The following is an 18,134-nucleotide window of genomic DNA, read 5'->3' as shown; positions in this document are numbered from 1 at the left end:
TGACGGTCAATAAATATACATCGAGCATTTCTCATAAATATTCTGACACATATAGTCAACATTTCTATATCCGGAAGCAGCACCATTGCGATGAACCGTTAGGTTTATGCGAAAAAATTGAAATGAAACACCTTTACTTTACTGCCAAACCATGTGATCTTTTCCAGGAACATCTAATATGTATCTAAATGAACAATTTTTGAGGATTTCAGTCAACAGAACTTCATTATTGTTATTTAATAGATGTTGTTAGTAACTTAATAACAACTTGTTATTCAAATCGAGCCTATGGAGACGCATGGTTGTTCATATAAATATTTCCCATTATTCACGAACTTGTTAAGATTCGTTATTACTGTTAATCACAGTCTGTACCTGTATGCTAGGTCAAATTTGGGCCAATATTGCAAATTGTCGTTACCCATTTACATAGATGGATGCATCTATCATAAATAAAATCTCTGTTTGTGTCCAAACATGATGTTTTTCAATATTTCTGGCGCATGCAATTCACTTCATTATCAAACCAACATTGATCACAATCAACTGTATTTCAAGCACTCAATAGCCCTCCATTTGTCACCCATTTACATAAACTAGGCCTTCGTGTTGTTTTGACTTCAAGCTCGCTCATTCATGGGTTTGTTTTGCCACACACGATTCCATTAGGCCGCATTCACCAAGCGCGGGCATGGCGATACATACCCACTCAATCATTCCCGCGTGCGATAAGGTTCCCCAGTTGAGTATATTGACCATTATGACGTACGATAAGCATCGATAACAAAACGCTCATTTATCTATCCGCAGTCAGCAGTGTTGGTTGGATGGTTCAACCGCACTTACCTTGATCATTGTTTGCCGGCTTGATTGTTACGTTGATCGACGCGAAGAACCCATAGGCGCGATCACAGCTGGGCAGTTCCTGTTGGTCAACGCTCTTGGTCTCCACTCCTCCTTGCTCCAGCGAAAGGGCAAGCACGCAAAACAGGACCACCACCCACGACATCTTCTGGCTGCAGGCTAATCCACGTGAAAGATGCATTCTTATTCTCGGTTTGCTTCAAAATTTGCTTCACTGAACTTTTCACAACACTTTAATCTTACTCACGAAATTCTCATTATATTTTGAGATCAACCGAGTCAGCAATAAATTTATGAGAATGACAATCTGTCGCTGTCTGGCCGTTTCTTTCTGCGACAAAAAATAAACGTGCTATCAAAATAAAAAATATTTTCGTTTGGCGATATTATTTTCACAGCAAAACGTTTCACGCGTTCGAAATTCGTCACACGATTCTAATTTACTCGTGAGGTGACACACTTTGCGTTATTTTCCTCGAAATATTTTCTGCCCTGCACCCTCAGATCGTCAACCACTTGAGCGATTCCCGTTCTGGCGCTGTTCGGAATGAAAATACACTCGCGCAGACAGGCACACACACCGGGGTGCTCTCACTTGAGAAGGTTGAAGCGCAAAAAACTGTAAACAAACCTGGACAGACACTTGACGCGTTTCTTATCGCGCGATTTGCCACAACACAGATGCACACTTTCTTCTTATTTCTCCCCCTGCTGGGTTGTGTATTATTTTTATTAAGATTGGCTCCAACACACTCCCTTCTGCTTTTCCGCCCACCGCATAGGCTATTCCGCCAAGCGCTCCAACATTTCCATCAACTTAGCACTCATTACACTCTCGCCTTCTATTTTGCTCCTCTTTCGCGAATCGTTTTTTGTGGGCGCAGATAGATACCTTCGGAGTGAGCGTGCAGCTGTCAGAAATTCGCGAAAATGAACATACAATAAATGGCCGCTAGAAGTAGCCGCATCACCCGCCCTCAGATCGCTATATCCATACGTTTCGCAGCTACGAAGTGATCAGCAGGCTTCTCCATGCATGGCTCAACCACCTCTCGCCAATATCGCGATCTTTGAACCGGGCCAGTCAAGCCACTTTGGTCAAAGTTCTCAGCCTCTATCTCGCGATACTCTTTCTTCTTGACCTCGCCGCTCACTGTTTGTGTTGCGAATGGGGGAGGAAAACCTATTTCCCTACCGGAGTGATCACACAGTGGAAAACTCTTTCCACAACCGCACTGTCTCCCGTCGCCCTCGATGCAGATTATCACTCTGACTTGGCTCTAGCAGGGCTCCTATCCCAAGAAAAGAACGAATAGAAGTTCACATGCGCGCTGCTCGAACGGTACAACCAACCATAACAAATGCCCGGAATGAACTGAGGATTGAAAATTCTGAACGGCGAGCGAACCCTCCTCTTTGCATCACACGGACGACGACGGGCAGCACACGGCTCTACTACACGAGCGACGACGGTCTGGTCCGGTTCGAACTCAGTCAACCACCCAACCCGCAGCAGCAGAGCCAAGAGCACACACACGATGGGTTTGTTGTGCTTTTCATTCAAGCTTCGCCGCACACGCTCCCGTGAATCAAAACGAATGCTTGTTCTCAGCAGTGCAGGCGCATTCATTCTCTCCGGTCTCAATTGCGAACAATCCGCGGCGACCAGGTTGGAGGAAAATCATGAATGGAATGAACCTCTGATAGTGTGCTCTCCCTCTCACTGTTTCTCTTGGATTCGAAAATAAAATCGCGAATCGATGTTTTCTCACCGGGTGATTCGCAATGTGCGAATGTCGAGTGGAGCACCGGGCAACATCGTTTCGAATTTTTCTATGAATTATTTATTAATTGTTAATCTTTCAACAAATTTGTATTGTTTTACATTGAATTTTTATAATACACTAGCTGTACCCGGCAAACTTTGTCTTGCTTACTGCGTTTTTTGACGTTTCAAGTTTCTAGCCAGGGCCAAGTCCCCGGTCAAACGTTTGGAAGATCGATGTTCAAAAAACTCTCAATTTTTTCATGTTTTTTGCCTCATAAACTTTCCTTGGGTGAAAACTAACAGAACAAATCTAAGACGACCAAAATCGGACCTTCCGTTCGCAAGTTATGCGCGGTCCCACGTATGCCACTGCATTTTTATATATATAGATGATCTAAACAATTACCTTGCACCTTTTTTTTTTTTTTTTTTTTTTTTTTTTTTTTTTTTTTTTATAGAATGAGAAAATCTGCAACAGATACCCAAGAGGTGGTTCCTCGGGTGATGTGGGGATCGACCCACTAAAAACTCATTCTCTCTCTTCCTTACCTTCGCGGTACGCCCGTTAGGGATGACTTCGAGAAGGGGGGGACCGTACATGAGTACACTCTAATAGTAAGCGTTCCACCAGCTACCGCCTTAAGTTGTTCCCTCTCCCCTGGAGGCTTGGGTCCTGGCTAGTACTTAGACTACCCGTTGAACTCAAGCTCCTGGATGGGGAAGGGGGGCCAACTCAACTAGCTGTTGTTCGGCTCGCCATTTACTCTGCAGTTCAAGTACGATTCGAGAAACCGTGGAAGTAACGGAGTCCCACTTGTCCGCCCCCATACACATCCTTTCAACAATGTTGTCAGGCGTGATATCTCTACCGCATACCTCCTGCATACTCGACCTTTGCTCCACGAAACGTGGACATTCAAAGAGCACATGCTCCGCGGTCTCGTCGCAGTCTGCACACTCCGGACATGCGGGGGAGCCTGCGTGTCCGAATCTGTGCAGATACCACCTAAAGCACCCATGGCCTGACAGAAATTGAGTCAAGTGAAAATTCACCTCGCCATGGGGCCTGCTCGTCCACTTAGACACGCTCGGTATGAGCCTGTGTGTCCATCTACCCTTGCTGGAGGAATCCCATTCGCTCTGCCACTTCAGAATAGACGAGGTTCTGGCGATACGCCTCGCGCCTCTTATGCCGCGTCGCTCGAAGCATTCTTCATCCTCTGCCACCACTAAAGCTATAGGCATCATGCCCGCTAGCACACATACCGCGTCCTTTGAGACCGTGCGGTATGCGCTCACCACCCTAAGGCACATCAGCCTGTGGGTACTCTCAAGTCGCTTCACGTTTCGGTTAACCACTAGCGCCTTCGACCATGCAGCGGCGCCATACCGTAGTATGGAGACCGCTACTGCCGCGAGCAGCTTACGCTTACTCGAGACTATTGCCGAGCTGTTTGACATTATCTTTGACAATGCCATTATCGCCATGCTTGCCCTTTTGCAGGCATATTCTACGTGGCTTCCGAATTTCAGCTTATCGTCGATCATGACCCCCAATTGCTTCAGTGAGCGCTTAGAGTTGATCGTGCATCCACCTGTGGTGACCACTGCCTGCTGTTCAGACTTGCGGTTGTTTACCACCACCACCTCCGTTTTGTGGTGCGCGAGTGCCAAATGTCTCGACCTCATCCAATCCTCCACTATGCCAATTGCGTGAGTTGCTGTCAGTTCCACTTCCTCTATCGACTCGCCGTATACCACGAGGGTAATATCATCGGCGAAGCCGACCAGCTTTACGCCCGGTGGAAGTTTGAGCCTCAATACGCCATCATACGCCGCGTTCCATAGTACCGGGCCCAAGATGGACCCCTGCGGTACCCCTGTGGTGATTTTGTAGCTCCTCTCGCCTTCCTCGGTGTCATAAATTAGCACTCTATTCTGGAAGTAGCTCTCCAATATCCGGCATAGGCTAACCGGGACTCCTAGGTGGTGTATTGCGCACTCAATGGCGGTCCAGCTGACGCTGTTGAACGCATTCTTAACGTCCAGCGTGACGACCGCGCAATAGCGGATTCCTGTTCGCTTCTTTTGGAGCGCTATTTCGGCCGTTTTGGTTACAGCCCTAATAGCGTCCACCGTCGATCGACCCTTCCGGAAGCCGAACTGGTTATCTGAGAGACCAGAGTCATCGGGTTTCTCGGTATAGACCATCAGCCTCGACAGAATGATCCGTTCCAACAGTTTTCCGGCGGTGTCCAGCAGGCAGATAGGTCTGTATGCCGACGGGTCGCCAGGTGGCTTCCCGGGTTTGGGCAGTAGAACCAATCTTTGCCTTTTCCACCTCTCCGGAAATTCGCCTCTGTCTAGGCACATCTGCATAGCCATTCTGAACATGTCAGGCTTAGCCTCGATGGCCGTCTTGATGGCTAATGTCGGGATACCATCCGGACCCGGAGCCTTGTTCAACTTAAGCGACTTTGCTATTGTAATGAGTTCGTCGTTCGTCACCGGGGCTACCTCGCTATGGCCGGTTTGGCTATAGGGAACGGGGGCCCATGGTTTTGTATCGTGGCGCGGGAACAGCGTTTCCACGATCTTCTGCAGCATCTCTGGGGAGCGTTCTGGGGGTGCTGACGCGCCCTTCGTTTTGGCCATGACTACTCTGTAGGCATCACCCCATGGGGTCGTGTTGGCTACCTGGCAGAGATTTTCGAAGCACGCCCGCTTACGAGTCTAAATCTCTTTATTCAGTGCCAGTTTAGCCGCCCTGTAGGCCTCGCTTCGTTCAATTCTATCCTCATCGGTATGAGCCCTTTGCATCCTCCTTCTAGCTCTTAAACAGGATGCTCGGAGTTCTGCGATTTCTGGACACCACCAGTACACCGGTTTGCGTCCATTTCTGGGTAGGGATCGCCTTGGCATAGCGGCGTCACATGCACGGCTTAGGGTTCCGACTAGATCATCGCTGGATAGATCGTCGGTGTTACTCTCCATAAACAATCGCTCCACAAATGCCGGCTTATCGAATCGCGAGGTCAGCCATCCCCGATGACGGTCGATGACCTTCGGCTGTGGCCGTCTTCCTCCGTGTTCCACTCTGTATCGAATCGCCAGATGGTCACTATGCGTGTATCCATCGTCGACCCTCCAGTCCGAGCTAGGGTGTAGACCCGGGCTCCAGAAGGTCACATCAATGATGGACTCTGCACCATTCCTACTGTAGGTTTTTTTGTCGCCTACGTTCGCGACATCTACGTTTAGTCTAGCCATAGCTTCGAGTAAGGCCCAACCTCTCGCGTTAGTCAAGCGGCTACCCCACTCAATCGCCCAGGCGTTGAAGTCTCCACCGATGACCACGGGACTCAATCCCACCATTGCGCTTGTTAACGATTCCAGCATAGACGAGAACTGGTCTATCGTCCACCTGGGAGGGGCATAACAACTGCAGTAGTATACTCCGTTGATCTTCGCTATTACGAAGCCCTCGTGCGATGTGGAAACTATTTCCTGGACCAGAAAACGACCGGTTGTACAGATCGCCGCTAGCTTGGCCTTATCCGCTACCCAGTTTCCGTTATCGGGAGGGATGCGGTATGGGTCCGATAGTAGTGCGATGTCTGTACTTGACTCCGAGACTGACTGCCATAGCAACTCTTGTGCGGCTTCACAGTGGTTCAGGTTTAGTTGTGTAACCTGCATTATCGTTTGGAACTTCGACCTCCTCGCGTGCCTGGACATTTAGGCCCGCCCGTCGTGTGGCCCTTGTTCGCCGTGCAAATCAGGCATTTTTGTGCAGAGTTGCACTCCCTGGCGATATGGCCTTCTACTCCACACTTCCTGCAGAGCTTACTCCTGGCTGGGCCTTTGCATGCCCAGGACTTATGCCCTTGCTCAAAGCACTTGAAGCACGCCACTGGCGGCTCGTATATGCTGAGCGGGCACACTGACCAAGCTACCTTGATCTTCCCGACTGAAATCGCCTTATTCGCATCCCCTACGGGGAGTTTGAACGCGGCAATCTGCGTGCCAGCCGGACCCTTACGCAGGCGGATCGATGCACTTGGTACATCTATCTCACACTGCTGTTTGAGTGCGACTGCGAGCTCCTCTGCGTCGGTAATCTCGTCCAGGTTTTTACACTGGAGAGTTGCCTCCGCCGTTAGGGCTCTTACCTGCACCTTTTCGCCAAGTACCTCTTGGGCTAGTGCTTTGTAGGAAGTACCTTTATTGGCTGCTTCCTTCTTCAGCACTAGCATCATCTCTCCCGTCCTGGTGCGCCGGATGCTTTTTACATCCGCGCCCAACGGTGAGAGACGATTCTCGCCTCGCATGGCCTTCAGCACCTCGGCGTATGTGTCTGCCTCGGTTTTGAAGACCAGCGCGTCACTTCTCGCTCGTTTGCGGGCTGGTTTCTTAGTTCTCACCTTCTTCTTTTTTCCTACCGTAATCCAAGGGTTCTCCTTCCCTTGATCCGGTTGGCCTCCGTTCTTCCTCTTGTTGGCTTGCTGGGGCTTGGTTTCCCTGCCCCTTGCGCGCTTTGCAACCGGCTTAGCAGCCTGGTTACCTACGCTGGTCTTCACCTTCTCTTTCTTCGGCTTTGCACCCGACTCTGCCGGGCGCTTCTTGGGCCGCGTCTCCTCAGCAGGTTGCACCTTAGATATTTTAGTTCTCCCTAAGTTTTGGTGTATGATACAGCTAAACATAATAGAGAACCACCGGCCTTATGAAAACTTAGTGGTGCTTAGTATAGACACTATAGATTCCATAGACTCGCGGAGACATGGTTGAGCAATACGATTTTAGTGTGTTTTACCGTGAATTTAGAGTGTACCGAGCGAATATGACGTCACACAATCCATTGTTGCTATTGAACTCGTGACGTCATGCTCGTTTGGCTACACGAACTGACAGTCCGTTTGGCTACAGTTGTCTTCGCCTCCGCGAGTCTATGGAATCTATAGTGTCTATAGTGCTTAGTGTTGAATCTTAACATCACCAAACCGGAAACGATGGGTTTGATTCTCGTTCCTGTTGATAATCGAATACGAAGGTAGATTTTCTGTACTACTGGGTATAATGATTCATCACTGCCTTCAAATTCGCACAATGTCATGTCATGTGAGAAACGTCAACCTACAGAAATGCTATTGGAAATATAATAGTAATACCTACAGAAATGCTATTGGAAATTCTCAAAAGAATATTAAGTTGAAGATTGAAATGGTGAGAACGTAGAGTCAGGACAAATAATAAAATAAAAGATCCTACTGAAAATCAGCAATGCTCATATAAAGAAACAGAGAGACGTTCCTTTAATGAAAGATTCTTCTCACGGTACAACTGGGTACCATGCGTCTCCATAACACAATCTTCATGCCAGATTGAAGTACTCGATTTGGTCGGGGTTCTGCTAAACCGAACCAAAGACCATTTTTTGAAAAATTGGGTTTTCTTAACCATTAAGTGAAGAAAATGATGATCTTCCTTCCATGTAAAAATCCAGTAATTCTGACAGCTCTTCGTGGAGTAAATTCAAATTTTCTGTTTGGCGGAACATACAAAACATCATTTTGCATCCAGCCAGAGTGAACTGTAAACCATTCGATAGAATCAGCGAAATATTTTAGTTTTGGTCCAGCTGATGAACACTTCAAGTTCTCCTCATCGCCGTCAGATTTCTAATTTCTAACCGACTCATAGTAACAATATGTGAGAGAATTTAACACGTAATTAAAAATACGGGTGTTGGAGGATCCAATTATGTTTCGATGGCGCTGATGGCCATTTTTCCAAATCATATTCAGCCAGACCGAACCAAATGCACTGCATTTAAAAATCAATTTATTCTCAACAATACAAAAATAAACTGGTTTTGAATACATGCATTATATCGATACACCTCGTATCGATAATTTACCCCAGGAGCCGTCATTTAACTACAAGGCCAATTAGAATAATAAAGCTTGAAAAAAAAATCAACCAGTTGGTTCACTTTGGCTGATCGAAAAATGACATTTTCACGAAAACCATACTTGAGAAGAATGTTTAAAAGTTGATTCAGACTTAACGACTGACCTTCAGCTAGGTAAAATGACCTAGAGGTAACGAGCTTGATAATCACTCAGATGATCCAAGTTCGAATCTCTTCCAAATTTTAGAAAACTTTTTTGTACTTAGTTCACTTTGGCAGAACATTTTCATGGTTTTCTTCGACCAGCATAAATTTGAAGTACACAAACTGCTCCACATTCACATCTCAGGACCTCAGGGTATGCAAGGACATCGTTTGACATAATCACTCTTGCTCTGTGCCTCCACATGCACCGCTTATGAAGAAAAAGCATGGGTGGGAAAAGCTGAGCTGGGAGGGCTTCCGCCGTTCATATTTCAAACTATTTTGAGACCTTCGTGCTACCATACTATACGCGTCCTTTTTGATTCTTGTAAAGGATTGTGAGTGATATCGATTTCAACTTGATAGACGATGGAAAATCGAGATTTTTATCACTGTCCAACTGGTTTTACCTGAAACAAAAAAACACATTCAGCCAAACTGAACTATAAACCATTTTCTAATGTTTTTGATCAGCCAGAGTGAACTGAGTGCAAAGTACCAAGAAATAAAATGTAATTATATCAATGATTCCAAATAATTTACATCTATTCTTAATTTCTGATGGTTAATGAAGGCTTGTAAGTTACATGTGTGCGGAAAAGTTTCAAATAATCTTCGCTGTTGTTTATTTGTGAGTGGTTGAACTTTAAGCTTAATTATCTCGGAATTATCTTTTTGGCGCTTAGTTCGGTTTAGCAGAACCCCGGCCATTTGTGGTTGCCATTCTCCACTCTTCATCACTCTCAATGCATGCCAGATCATGATCTACAAGCCGAATCTACTACAGCGAACACCAACTTTGCAGGTTTGTTGTCGGGTATTCTTCAAAAATGCCCCGTATGTCCTACGGTAAAATTCAATTTAAAAAATTATAGTTCTTGCCGAGACCCGAGGCGCAGTGGTCACACATTCGCTTTATAAGCGGATGTTCATGGGCTCGATTCTTAGCCATGGCACTTCGTCAGCTGCTTCTTCCACTCGAGAGCGGCTGGTTCTGAGCTCATGGCTTTAACGGACCCGGATGATTGGATATCGGTGAACTGCAACTCATGTCAATTGGAATCGCTCGTGTAGTGCTCTAGTTGACAACAGAGCTGTTAATAAAGTTTAGTGGTGAAAATATTAATAGGTGCCAAAACGTCGAAAAGACAAAACGTCGAAAGGACAAAACGTCAAAAAGTGTGTAAGTGTTTGCGGTTCCGTGTGATTTTTCTTTAGATTTTGTGTAAATATAAATCGATCCTGTTGGTAGTGACGGACTTTGTGGTCTAGTGGCAACCGCTTCTGATTCATATGCAGAAGGTCCTGGGTTCAATCCCTGGCCCGTCCCTTTCCTCCTACTTTGTATCTTTATATATACAGTCAGGTCTTTTTTTACGCGGTTTTGATTTACGCGGCCGCGTAAAAAAAAACTCCATACAAAAAAAAATTTCATCGTCTTATTTTTGCATGATTCGTCGAGAAATGGTGAGACTTTTTTTACGCGGTTTTTTGAATTTTGAACTGAGTTTTTTTTTTACGCGGTACGTATCCCCCGCGTAAAAAAAAACCTGACTGTACTTTCTCCCCCTCTCTACATTTACAACTCATGTATAATCACACACACTCAATCCTGAATTGCCTGTTTAGCACTTTTTTGACGAAAATAGAACAGCAGAACTATGTCGGTAGTTTCGGTAATCGATTTTACTGAGACTCAGTACACCAACTGTCAAAACCGGGTGCAAAAGGTAAACAGTGCAGTATAGCTGTATTCAGCTGTTCTATTTTCGTCAAAAAATTACCGAACATGGTATTCCAAATTAAGTATACATGTTCATAGCCATCGCTAGAACAGAAACGGGTTGAGAAAGCCATTTCCCTCTCTTCCAAAACTTTCACAGCAGTGTCTCTTTCCTATTAGATAACGCCTACAAGTTATGCAATCAAGTGAACTGTGTCGCACATCTTCATAATAATAAAAACACACAATCCTATCACCTTACCCTGGTATCCACGCACCAATGTGTGAACCTTCTGCCAACCAAGTCCCAACAACACTCCGGCATCCGCATGAATTTGTACCGACGCAAAGGTATATTCAGTCAGACGTGGATACAAACGATTTCAATCATCACTTCCTTACCCTTCCCCACTGTTACTAACAAGTAACATTGTTAGTATTTTCGCAATGGATATGTGGACTGGTAGGGACATTATTGTAAGTTTAGAAACGGTCGTATCAAACTCCTGTACATCGACTTACCCTCGAACTTTGCATTTGGTGGTGGGTGGCGTAATCAAGCGGCGTGAAGTTGATCAGTATCGGGACTCCCGATTCGGGAGGCGGAAGCAAAAGAAAGCAATGGGAAATGGGAGTGGGATGACGACGCGATTGCGAAGCGGCGCGCAGTTGATTTTTGGCTACCCATCGAACAAGACCGCCCAAAAGACACGTTATTGTGATTCGAGTTCGAGAGTGCAGACCATCCGTAGTGACTGCAATTTGGATTTGTACCGACAGTTGTTGAAGTGCTACTAGATCGTCCGAGTTCGGATCGATCGGATCAGAAGCCCGAATCTATTCAGAAGATCATTTGAACCACTGGTATACGGCCTCCGCTGGCCACGTCCAGGCTTGGTTGGAGTCACGTGCTCCGGCCCATGACCATCCCGGCTCGTTCCTGCCAAATCCGCACGGTTGAAGTCCGCCGGTCAGTACCAGCTTACAACGAACCAGTCTCGGCGAAAAGCACCACCACAAGTTGCGACCGCCGTGCCCTACCTCTCTAAGAGTCTCTAAGACTTTCTCACACCGTCCTCGAGGCCTGTGTTATAGCCCGACCTACTCACGCTGCGTTGGTGGCCATTATTCAGGACCGCACTACGAGTCAGGATTGGACGCCCTCTAACCGACCCCTGCTGCTAACCAACGGGCCGCGTGTAACGAATACGGCCCTATTGTTCCTCGGCCACCACCCGCTGGCCGGTTGGCCTACATTCCGGATCCGACAAAGCCATCCTCGCCAACACCGGAGTCGTCACGCCCGGCAAACTACGTCGTACCCACCTCCTCGAACCGCCACGCCCACTCCAAGTGCCACCACGCCCACTGTATGTGCCGCTCCGCTACGATAGAGACATCACACCATGCACCCGTTAGCAATAAAAAGTATACAGGTAAATCCGACCATTGAAGTTATGCTGTCCACAATATCCGAAAGTTCTTCTGTTACTGGAACGCCCTGAGACCCGGAATCTACAACAGGCCTTGAGCGCCCACCCCGTTGGCTGCCGTAGGCCCAAGACCAGCAGCCTGGGTTTTGACGTCAGTTCCCGTCTGGAGCTGGACTAGGAGATTCCGGATAGAAAAGAGGTCTTATACCACATTGACCTACAACATGACGTGGCAGGCGGCATTGTCGCCTAAAAATAAAAGATCACCAACGCTCACACACTGAAGATGCCTGCTAGTCCCTGGCTGATATCTCATTGGTTCCTTGTGTGAGTGTGGTTGGTCTGGCGATACTGGAGTAGAATCTACGGGCGGTCAATCAAGCTCATAAAAATCGATCCTGTTGGTAGCCTGAGAGGGATGGCGATACGGTAGATCCACCAAGATGGCAGCAACTGATTAACGGGGACACCACCCGAGCGCTGAAGGTCAATGACTTATTTTACAATCCATGATGCTTCAAACCCGTGTTAAAACCACCAACTGATAGAGTAAAGAGTATTGCGTGGATAACATACACACTTAGATTTTTTACAGTATCCGGTAATTTTTTACCAAATTCTCAACAGCTGAACGTTCGGTAATCCGTTCGGTAATCGAATCAAGTACCGAACATCCGGTAAACCACATTTTCGAAAGGCTGTCAAAAATTACCGAACTTTCCGGTAATGTGCTTTCGGAATTAGGATTTCGGTGATTCAATGTTTTCTTCTGGATTTTTTACAGTTTTTCGGTATTTGTAAAAATAAATGATTTAGTCTGAAGTTGAAATGTTTTTATTTGGTAATTTTTTGAGAAAATATAATAGGGGTACTCACTAAACAGATTAAATGGCTGCGTAAGCCATGATTTTCTGCTTATTTGAAATGTTTCATGATTTTGCGAATAAAATAATCAAAGATTGCCTTGGTGATCGCGACGTTTAATCAGTTTAAGGTTGAAGGATTCGTCATTGATATCATCGTCATCATTGATATTTTGAAAGCAGTTTTCTCTTTCAAAACATAAATATTTATAATGAAAATGTATTCACTGAAATCCATTCTTCATCTGGAATACAGTGAATACATTTCCATAACGAACATTTGTGTGTTGAACGAGAAAACTGCTTAGGAAATTTCAATGATGACGATAATATCAATAACGAATTCTTCAACCTTAATCAGTTTACGCTGTTAAGTGAATCCCCCTAATGCCTTTTAACACACATTTCTTTACTTTAATTTCGTGTCACCATTGATTCTTAGCATGAACGCGAAGCGAGTGCCAGCTTGGTTCGACCTTGTAAACACTTGGATAGCCTGGAACGAAATGATTAACTATTTAATTGGGAGAAGGCCAGAGTAAAAACATGTGAACAACTTACCCAATTCCAGTAAGAACAATGCTCGACTTAAAATTGCCACCATTCTCAGGAAACGTTATTTTTATACATTTTTTGGAGAACTGAAAACATTGAACCGCTAAAACTGTTGAAACGAGAACTGCAACTATCATCAGTTTGACATTTCGCAAATAATGCTGGCAATTTTACTGAACTTCGGTAAAGTTTGGTGTGATTTACAAGCTTTCGGTAAAGTATTTCACAGTATACGGCGATTGCTCGAGTTTACAGTACGTACAGTAAATTATTTGACAGATGATACTGTCAAAGTATCGAATTACAAACCAATCGGTAATAAAATTACAAATCAACTTTACCGAAAAACGGTAGTTTTCTAGCATTACCGATTTTTTTCAGCAAAATAATTACCGAACGACGAAATTGAATCTGAGTGTGTATCCTGTGAAAGCCTGATTAATTGTGGAGAAAAACAGCTACAGGGGATAGACAAAATGATCGGGACAGGCAAAATTTTCACTTTCTAAAAAATGTTCAACTAGCTGTAACTTTTCGAAAAGTGCATCAAATATTCTCAAATTTTTACTGCAAGTTCTTCAACTAGTCGTGTATCAGTGGACAAAATTTGGAAAAAATCGGACAATTCTTCACGAAGTTATAAAGATTTTTGAAAAAGATAAAATTATCCGATAGCCAACTTTGAGCTGTTATATCTCCGGATTCAATGAACCGATTGCAATGAAATTTTGACCATTTATGACTTATATAATGAACTCTGAAAAACATTTGACTTAACTTGAAATTTTTAACAAACGAAAAAGTTATAGCGATTTTATTTTTTTCACGATTTTTTAGTAAATTGGTCTATTTTTAATATGCATCCCATTCCTTTTTCAATTTATTGGCGGTTATGTTGTTACTTTCCTTCAAAACGCATTTATATATAAGTCAATTAGAGGGAAACTAAATTAACTATAATTTGCATCTTGAATTTTGAAACGATGTTGATGTTTTGGATAATTTGGTGTTTTATTAGAAAAATAATCTAATCGTTATAATTTTCTTCCGTGTTAAGAATATTAAGTTATGTCAATGGTTTTTCATAGCTCATTATATAAGTCATAAATGGTCAAAATTTCATTGCATTTGGCTCATTGAATCCGGAGATATAACAGCTCAAAGTTGTGTATCGGATAATTTTACCTTTTTCAAAAATCTTTATAACTTCGTGAAGAATTGTCCGATCTTTTCCAAATTTTGTCCACTGATACACAACTAGTTGAGGAACTTACAGTAAAAATTTGAAAATATTTGGTGCACTTTTCGAAAAGTTACAGCTAATTGAACATTTTTTGAAAAGTGAAAATTTTGCCTGTCCCGATCATTTTGTCTATCCCCTGTATTTTAGGCAAAACCACGCTATTTCGGGCAGAATTTCGATTTGATGAAAGCGTTAACCACTCACCCCCCCCCCCCCCTTACAACAGAGGGTTTAAATTCATCGGGAGCACCCGCATACTCGTCAATGTACTGCAGGGCATTCTAGGAGAAAAGTCTGTCAGAACCCGTCAAATAAAATTCCAAGAGAAGCATATCAAAGGATACTGGATAAATGGAAAAAAAAACTTAGTAGAATTTCTAAAGTAAGCACGAATTGAAATATGATACTCCAGAATAATTCTTAAAAGATTTATTTGAGATTTTTTTTGAAATGTTTGAAAAGTTATAGTGAAAAATTCAATTGCCTTAGATAGAAATCTTCCAGGGACAATGCCTAAGTAGCCTCTTTGGGAAAATTCTCGAAGAGCTGTTGAAAATTATCAAGATTTACTTGCTGGTAGGGTCGCTTCAAAATTATCTTCAGCAACCTAGTTTGAAATTCCCACAGGGTCTATCCTGTTTTTTTTTTCGATGGTTTCTTCCCAGGATTTCTCCAGTTATTAGTCTAGTAATGCCTAAAAAGAATGCCCAGGATTTATTTCAAAGTTTCCATTGAGATTTTTTTTTGCATTTTGTTATAATTTTCCTCCAGGATTCCCCTCAACAGAATGGCTGGAATTCCTTCAGAATTACTTCAAGAAATATATGCTGGATCACTCTGAAAAATGAAAACTTGTTTTCTTCGAAGGTTAAATATAGTTATTATCAAAGATACCCCGTTTTACGGTACATGAAAGTTCGATATTGAAACCGTGCACCATGTATCAAACCTACGGCTCTGAATCGTATTTTGCCACGCAATCTACAACCACGACTGGAAAGAGAAAATGATCCTCTTTCAGATAGTGGCCTAGGATAGGATGAGACAACTGCAACTTCTCTTGCATGGAAAAAATGAAATACGATCCATAACTTTGTAAGAAAAAATCAGTCACGCCGTTTTGAAAAATTGAAGCAAGCTTTTGAGATTTTGAATATTTCATAAAATTATTTGTCTAACGTCCATTGGCTAGGAGAAACAAAGAGAGAGAAAAAAAACTGTTTGATCTATTTTATTGTATACAAAGCTACTTAATATGCAAACACAGTTTATCTACTTAACCCTTCTAATACCCAACCCCGCCTTTAAACGGGGTATAGTTTAAGCATTTTTGTAAATTTTGTTTCGTAGAAAATCATTTTTTTTATATTTTTGGCTGATATTTAGGACTGTTTTGTATACCTCAAAATGGTTTTTGGTGTATTTTAAAGCGTATTTACATTTTTTTTAAATCATTGAAAAATTGATGTTTTAGTCACCTTTTAGAAGTCATTGTTTATTTTGTATTGAATCGCTACAATTAACATGTTTTAAATTTTTCCCAAATCATTCTATCCTAGTTTTATAGTTTAAGGGAATTGAATACACTCTAAAATTATTTTCCTTAAAATTACACGGAAAATGAAATTTTCTATGGAAAAAATTAAAAATAAAAATATTTCAACAATTATCATAAAATCTCAAAATGTTTTCATCTCAAAAAATCCGTACCCCAAATAGGCTTCCAGGAAAAATATAAAACTGTAGGGATGTTCAGAAATAAAAAATAGAAAAATCAAAAACTGAAATTCACGAAATCGAGAATTAAAAAGAACCATCTTCCAAAACATGTTTAAATCGATTTTAGATAACGAAAAATGATATTTAGATCAAAATCAAAAATTTGGGTATTAGAGGGTTTAAAACCGTAGACACCCACGGATTCGAGTGAATTAATTAATATCCTTAGAGCACAGCGAGCAATTCGTTTCGCTCTGAATAAGCCCCAACTATGGAACCGTAGCAAAGAATCGTGATTGATTTCAATCGCTTATTAGCAATGCCCGGCTGAGTGACGGGAAAACTATGATCTACTACGGAGCGAAATTGACATGCTTAGTGGATTAAAGCAATATACTTCATAACTTGAACGATGCCGATGAATTGAAAATTAGGTTGTCGATCGTAAGCACATTTGGCACGGCACCGATTTCAGCATCCATATCGATCCATTACCAAAGGGTGCCTTCCGGGAGGGGGGAAGGAACTTGGCGAAAAAGTGGCGCGCATAATTTGCATAATTTTATTACAAAATCTCAGTGCCGCAGATCGAACCGCGAGTGCTTAAGTTGTGTACACTCGGTTACTACAGCCGCCGTCCCAAGTTGGCATCGTGATCGTCACCATCCCCATCGTGTTCGATCTCTTTTGTTTCAATTCATTAACTTTATTTACGGAACATAATATAAATCACGACTTGCGTTGAACATTGATAATAATTATAAATTTTGTGAGCTTTACTCGTTTGTGCCGCCGCATCGGTTCTTGCCGAGACGGGCTTTATTGCTATTGTTTTCCCGGAATGTGTGACACACTCTGTTGGGCTAGGGAATGGTGTGTGGGTGGACAGAATGCCTATTGAAAGCTCGTCTCCTCTCATTCTCAGTGCCAACAACACGATGCCTACAGCGATTTCTGTGTCATTCGCTACGAACGAGATGGATTGGCACAGAGAGCAACGACGCCACACCACCGGGCAAGGAAGTCGTTATCCAGTTTCAGTTGTGCCACATAGCTTCTCCATTCGTTTTCCACGCAAAGTTTTGCATTCTGGTTGCAGGTAGATATAAGTTGAGCCAACAAAAAGTTATGAAACTTACCTCAACCCCTGAACTGTTCCGGAGGTTGTCAGCGATTGTCATCGGGCTGTCGAGCGACCACGTGACACAGATTTCTCCTCTTACTACTAGAGTCAAGTTTTTCCCTATGACAACAGAATTTCATCTCGTGAGATTGTTGGAAATTCTCGTCAAATCGATATTGACTGGCGCCATGCCGTCCCGGGCAGTCACTGTGGCTGGGAAGAACTTGAGAATATGCAGACTCTGGGTTGTTGCTAGGAAAAACAATCTAGCTCGGAGTGGGTTGGGTGGCGTATAAAGTGGAACTGTTTTTTTTTTCTTCTCGTAGCACTGGGAGCGGATGTAGATATGAACATGAAGACGGTTCTGCTTTTGGCTTGTAGTTTGCGTTTCTTTCCTCTTCTCCGGTTCCTCTAGCACAATCTCGAATCTCGTTTCTATTTATTCGCAGCTGATGCCAAAATCTCGGTGGGATGTTCATCGTTCGTGTGACTGATGACGACAGAGGTCATCGGAGGAGCTCAACCGAGTAGGGTCACGTTGAATGTATTGCTTCCTCACCAAGGATCCTTCCCTTCGAAACGGGATTCGCAATCATTGGGAGGGCAAGCCTTAACACAACGACAGAAAAAAGAGTTCCTAATTTAGGGAGCAAACAAAACCTTAACTAAATCATATTTTCCGGAACGATGCAGTTATGGTGGTTTATGATTTTTGTTTTATTCAAAAA

At 43.4% G+C, this 18,134-nt stretch overlaps 1 protein-coding gene across 1 annotated transcript in view; it reads right to left on the bottom strand.

Moving 5' to 3' along the window:
• LOC109420434 (division abnormally delayed protein) overlaps positions 1–2,437 on the bottom strand; it is a 325,353-nt gene extending 322,916 nt beyond the window's left edge. Inside the window, exon 1 of the mRNA XM_062854521.1 lies at positions 847–2,437. Coding sequence (XP_062710505.1) covers positions 847–1,045 — 199 coding nt within the window. The 5' untranslated portion in view covers positions 1,046–2,437. The remainder of the gene's footprint in view (positions 1–846) is intronic.
• Positions 2,438–18,134: the final 15,697 nt, after the last annotated feature.

The sequence above is a fragment of the Aedes albopictus genome, chromosome 2 (genome assembly GCF_035046485.1).
Source record: "Aedes albopictus strain Foshan chromosome 2, AalbF5, whole genome shotgun sequence".
NCBI classification, from domain to species: domain Eukaryota; kingdom Metazoa; phylum Arthropoda; class Insecta; order Diptera; family Culicidae; genus Aedes; species Aedes albopictus.
Note: the sequence above shows the minus strand (reverse complement) of the source record. Positions and strands in the feature narration are given on the sequence as shown.